General features: G+C 50.4%; 1 protein-coding gene across 1 annotated transcript; it reads right to left on the bottom strand.

Moving 5' to 3' along the window:
• Positions 1 to 249: 249 nt before the first annotated feature.
• On the bottom strand, positions 250 to 5243 carry LOC122377733 (fukutin-like). The gene is made up of 4 exons (XM_043358106.1): positions 5109 to 5243; positions 2670 to 2905; positions 1415 to 1697; positions 250 to 903 (listed from the first exon to the last, which is right to left on the bottom strand). The coding sequence occupies exons 1-4, from the start codon at positions 5192 to 5194 to the stop codon at positions 657 to 659; spliced, it is 852 nt and encodes a 283-aa protein (XP_043214041.1). The 5' UTR covers positions 5195 to 5243; the 3' UTR covers positions 250 to 656.
• Positions 5244 to 6002: the final 759 nt, after the last annotated feature.

Genomic DNA, 6002 nt, shown 5'->3' with positions numbered 1-6002 from the left:
AGATCTCTATGATCGACTCGAGCTTCGGTAAAAATTTGGACGAATATCTTCTACATACGCGAGTCTTGGTGTTATAATTTTGCAAGTGAGTGATAACAGTCTTCAAGTTATTTTCGGTTTTATAAAAAAGTACCTTTCTACCACGCAGTATAGACGAGCCCTGCACGTGTGTAGGTATCTTTTCACATAATCACCATTAGGTATGTAATCTTATACCATAGGCGCAACAGTTCCACAGGCGTAGAAATCTTTCATTTACATTTGTTTATTGTTCAAAGTACTCATTAACGAGTCAAGCAACACGGGCCCACCCTGCAGCTTGGTAGGCTGTGCCGCCATACAGAGGCCCGAGCCTCAGCCGAGGTATAGCAATGCACAGCCGACGGCCGGACAAAGTCGCTCACATAAAATAACACACATAAGATACGAAAGGGAAGCACAAAAGCAGAAAATGACCTCAGCAATGCACGAAGAAATGACGTTTTTCCTTGCAAACTAGTCCTATCCTTTGACTGGTACGGTCTGTGTTCACACCCAGCAAACTCCTGAAATATCAGTTCGATGAGCATGGTGAATGATGAAAGTTAAACAAGTGGTCAGATGGCTTTGCCGATATTATACAAAATAAATAGCATGTGTGTACCTAAACTATCACATCAACGTCTTGAACGTCTTTGAACGTCGTTGAAAGTCTGAAACACTTCGGCCCTCATGCTTTCCGGCCAGCGGCCATTTTCGACCACGTTTGGGTGTCCGGTACGGTAGTTCCACGGGCCCTCGGGCGGAGGTGACGCCCAGTCGGGCCCGTAGAAGGTTCGCAGGTAGACGGAGGGTTCACAGGGCACGCCGACCCTCAGTACGTCCAGCAGAGCCCAGCAGAGCTCAAAGTCCGGGTACGACCATCTGAGGGAGAAGGGACACGAGCCGACGATTTACTGGTCAGACATATCACACGGTCAGACAGAACAGCGGTCAGATAAGCCATACGGTTAGACAGACCCGCGGTCAGATAAACCATACGGTTAGAAAGAGCCGCGGTCACCACACGGTATAATAGACTATCGGTTCGGCGATCCAGGAGACAATTTGTCATAAATTTGGTAAATATTAGCCGTTTTCACAACCGCTATCTGATACACATTTAGTTCACATTTGGTGCAGATTTGGTGAAATTAAGTTGATTGCTCCTTAGAAGTTACCAGCTTGGGTTGAAAAATTGCTTATATACCTGATTTTCCAAATTATGAGACATAATTTTCGATTAAAACACTGAAATAAGTTTGTGATATGAAGATAATCTTTGTAAAAGAGATTAGGTCAAGTTTGGTGCATTCCGCCAGATAACCCGTCCTGACTAGGGGAAATGGCTAATACAACAATGAGTCATGCCGAACAACACTTCAATACGACTTACTTGTATTTCTGCAGCGTGTCGGTGTCGATGCCGCCGATGTAGCGCGTGCCGTTGGCCTGCGGGTAGGAGAAGAACACATCGAGCCGCGTGCCGTTACCGTCACCGAACGACAGCTCCAGACTGTCCTCTGGTAGGCCGAACTGGTGCCGGAGCTGGGCGCCCTCGGCGCTGGCCGCCTCCACCAGTTGCGGGACGGTGATGTTGCGCTCCCACAGCGCCTCGATGGCCACCTCCAGGTCCACGTCCCCCATGGCCGGCACCAGCTCGCACTGACGGAAGAACCCTGCCACAAGGAGCACAGGGTAAGCAATACGCAGTTAGGTAGCTTGAGGGGCGGCGGAGAGCCGAGAGGTGTGCTGTAAACGGGTGTAAACACATTGACCACGGTCATAATGTTACACCAGCTAGCAGTGCTAGCTGGTGCAAACTGGTACAAAGTTTGCAGTCACCAACATTTTTCGATGGCCTCATTTAAACATCGGCTATGAGCTTCAGGCTGTAAATAACTCGACCGTTGGCATACAGTTACAACTTACAGCTTCATTTTATTCGGCAGCTTTACCAAACAGATCTAAGGGGCTCATATTGTACATTACTTGGTTTGGTCCTCAACTGACTTGATAAAGATTAAAGAAGGTCACATTCTGCCTTTAAATCGGCACTTCGGAAAGCAATTGTGTACCCAAAGAAAATCGTCCCGATCTTCGCTGTAGAAAATTAGAAATGTATTAAAGGGACCCTCCCACCTTCAAAAAAGTTAATGAATTGGCATGAAAGTGATGTCGCTCGGTTCAGAAAGAGCAAAAACGAATATCTACCAAATTTCATCAAAAAATATTCACCGGTTTTCAAGATATTAGACTTTTACTTTTGTTTACTTTTTGGGATCTCCGCTGTTCCTAGCGACTTTTTTTGAAAGTGCGGCATTTGTTGCGCGCAAAGCAGCATATAACACCGCGTGCTACAAAACGTTTTAGTCAAACATTTAACGGACGTTCGAAAGCCTGATGACGTCATCAGATTCCTGTAATGGTTAAGAGATAGGGACCACGCTGGTCCCACCCTACAAGTAAAGGGAAGAAATTTCTTGAACACCATAAAGCTGCGGGGGTTGCGACCAGGATAAATGATGGTTTCTGAGCCTGGCCGCAAACTTGGCTATCTCAACTCAAAACTAATGTTAAGGTGGGAGGGTCCCTTTAAGAGCAGCCAACTGGTAAAATCAAATGCATCCACGTAATTACAATATGTGTACCTAAGAGGGAGCCGCTGCCCAGCCAGTGGGGTACTTCCAGCTTGTCCAGCGCGCGGACAAGGGCAGCCATCAGCCACCAGTGGCGCGTCCGGAACGCCTCGCCTTCCGGACTGGAGTCGCGAGGTCTCAGCCGGTGGTAAGCACGCCCCAGATCACGATAGCAGCTCCGCAGTTGATTGCTTGAGCCCGTGTAGTTTTCAGTTCGACGTAGGACGTCAACTGATTGAAGCAGAGTGCTGAAAAGTTATTTGGAGTGTTATTCAAACAGGTCTACCTACAACAGATAGTTTATTCTCGTGCAGCGCGTCATGCATTGGGCTGTGGTTCTGGAAACTGACATAAACTATCCAACAAATTATTTATCGAATTTATCGTGATTTAGAGACTGAGAGAAGCAATTACATTCAAGCCAACCAAACGACATCGCGTTTTATCGAAACGGTTTGCTTAGAAATTGGCGAGGACAGCAAATAACCGTCGAAACCATACCTACAGAACGTGTTTCAATATACCGGAGCTTCACTGCACCAGGCTGGGTTCAGGAACGATCAGGCCTTCCCGAGCGCCCCTTAACCCGCGCACCGACGGGGGGCGGATATCCGCCCCCCCCCCCTGAGGTTTTTTTCGTAGATAGCGGAAAAACTGCAGCACGTAGCGCCGCAAAACTCGGCACGACTATTCTCTCATCAATTTTACACATGGTGTGCAAGTTTAAACCTCCTAACTTTTAAGGTCAGGTCACCAGGTCACTTTGAATGACCCAACCTCAAGCCACTTTTTTGCAACTTTGTCACCGTTCCAGAGCTACAGTAGATGCCGGAGGCCTTTGAAAGTCGTAGGATGTTATAAGGTCATTAGAAGCTACAATTTGTTTATCTCGGAATTTTGATATCGATGACCTAAGAGGTCAGGTCAATTTCTCGACCTCCCCATTATAAGTCAATGGGGGAAAAATCAACTCCGTTTTTACCACTAAAACGGGTCGGAATGGCCCCATAAACCATACAGGACTTTATATACGATCAACCTTCACTACCTTGAGGTCCTTTTTTCGTTTGGGCAGCTGTAAGGTCATGTGACGTCATCAAAGGTGACCAAAGGTGTTTTGCCAATAACTCCGTACAGGAACAATTTACAGCCGCGCGGATGGTCTCATTGTGTTCAGCTCGTCAAGGCACATCGAATGGTATACATGATGACCTCGAGGTCACGTGACCTGAGGTCAACCTTTGACTTTGACCTTTCGAGGTCAACATATAGGTATAGGTATATATCATTCGATGCGGATTGACGAGAGGATCGCGATGACGCCCTTAGTTTGTTCCTATCTTGACAAGTTCGAAAGTTATTCGAGAAAAACTCTATCCATATCTAGCGCCGCCATTTTGACTTTTTTGACCCCTGTGACGTCATCTTTGACCTGAACTGAAAATGACCTTAGTAAAAAATTGTAGACCTTGTCCGTGCGTACCCCATGCCGACCTGCGTGGTGTCCCGGCGAATGGCGATCGCGACCTCTACGGCCTAATTTTCCCATACATTTGGCAATTTCTTTGGCGTCTTTCAGCAAGAAATCACGGCACTGACCCCATGCAGGACGCTGATCGACAGAGGGCGTGAAAGGAGTCGAGACCGAGTCGCGCCAAAAGAAAATTGGTATATGATGGTTACTCGTACCACCGATCGCCGAGCACGTGCTAATGGCACCTTACTGGATCGGATGAGACTGTAAGATTCATTAGAACGGCGAGGCCCACAGCCATACACACATCGGCGCCGCAAACGCCCGTACGTACTCGGCGGCGGCATTGTGTGAACCCATGACTCATATGAAACACCCAGTGACACCTAGCGGCCGGCCAGACATTGCACTGACGTGGAAGTGACTACAGGCGGCGGCGCCCCACGAACTGCACCCTTCCCTTTGCTGACAAACCATCACAGAGGGACCATCTTTCCCCACCTCCTCCCCACTCCCCCACTATTACATTATCTTCCCTCCAAACCCATTGTCTCCTCCTTTCATCAGTCCGTCTCGTCTTTCAGCAAGAAATCACGGCACTGACCCCATGCAGGACGCTGATCGACAGAGGGCGTGAAAGGAGTCGAGACCGAGTCGCGCCAAAAGAAAATTGGTATATGATGGTTACTCGTACCACCGATCGCCGAGCACGTGCTAATGCCGTTTACCGCGTGTCGCTATCTTGCTTAGTTCTCGAGATCTCAGGGGGCGGTCATCCGCCCCCCCCCGTCGGTACGAAGTTGGCGCAGACCCCCGTCGGTGCGCGAGTTAACCCTCGCCCCACTAGGGTCTGCGTATAACACGCCCCACTGGGGGGGGGGGCTCTTCATAGCCCCCCTACTCCAAAACTACTGGGCCGATCGTCAAAATTAACAGAATCAACATGCAGAACATGAGTGTGCGGCTGATCTGCTCACCCGATGCCGACCAGTCCCATGATGAGAAGCAGCACGGTGGTGTGCGCGGCCCGCACCCGACGCACCAGCGCCACACTGAGCTCCATCGGGAGGTAGTGATCGCTCCGGCACCAGCGGCACACTGGCGCTGTCCGGCCGGCCACTCGGCCCGGCCCACTCCGCGGGAAAGCAGCCTTTCGGAGCTGTAGCGTAACGGTTCGGGGCCGGCACTACGGCATAACGCGGTATTCTGTCAGTTTTTGTTGAGTCGGTTGATTGCCCAAAACGACCAAGCCCAGGCTCTGCGGAGCCTGCAGGCATAAACTGAAGGCAGCCTGAAGCCGATGAGGCTATTAACTCAAGACAACGGGTTGGTTTTTGCCTCAGCCACGCCGTCTCACGCCGGTCGCCAGTGCAGGTGCATATATGCGCCGACCCAGGTCTTGGATGAACGCAGCGGCTGCTGGTCCGCAAACGCCACTGGTTTCCAATGCCACCGGCTGGAACAGGTAGCGACGAGTTAGTTCTGCGTAGCGCTGTCTTTCTCTTTCTTCTGCCTGGCGCGCTGCCGTGTCCAGATTCTAAGCTGACTTGACTAGGACGTTGTCCGCATAGTTAGGTGTCCACACACGTCACGTCCCATGTGAGGCACTTTCCATCCCGAAACGGAAAGATCGTCAGGCCGTCTGGACGTCTCCCGTCGCCCCTGTCTAGTCCAGCCGGCTCTAGAACGGCCGGGAAGCCTGCACGCTGGTTAGACTGCGACGCACGACGTCGTTTAGGTGGCTATGCCGCGATTGCCGGCCGGCACTCTTCGGGCACGAAAGTCCGTGGAGGCCGAGTTCGCTTACTTGTCGATGGCATAAGCGACAGCGGTGCGGCTCACATATCGGTGCACCGAGCCTCAAAGCGATG

This window comes from Amphibalanus amphitrite, unplaced genomic scaffold (genome assembly GCF_019059575.1).
Source record: "Amphibalanus amphitrite isolate SeventyFive unplaced genomic scaffold, NRLGWU_Aamphi_draft 000049F_arrow, whole genome shotgun sequence".
Lineage (NCBI taxonomy): Eukaryota > Metazoa > Arthropoda > Thecostraca > Balanomorpha > Balanidae > Amphibalanus > Amphibalanus amphitrite.
This window is presented reverse-complemented; position numbering and strand designations above follow the sequence as displayed.

Bases quoted from the DNA above. Each gene is read 5' to 3' on its own strand.
- LOC122377733 (XM_043358106.1), bottom strand. From the start codon at position 5,194: ATGGAGCTCAGTGTGGCGCTGGTGCGTCGGGTGCGGGCCGCGCACACC. The intron at 2,906-5,108 runs GTGAGCAGATCA...ATAACTTTTCAG, and splicing joins ATGGGACTGGTCGGCATCGG to CACTCTGCTTCAATCAGTTG. The intron at 904-1,414 runs GTAAGTCGTATT...CTTCTCCCTCAG, and splicing joins GACACGCTGCAGAAATACAA to ATGGTCGTACCCGGACTTTG.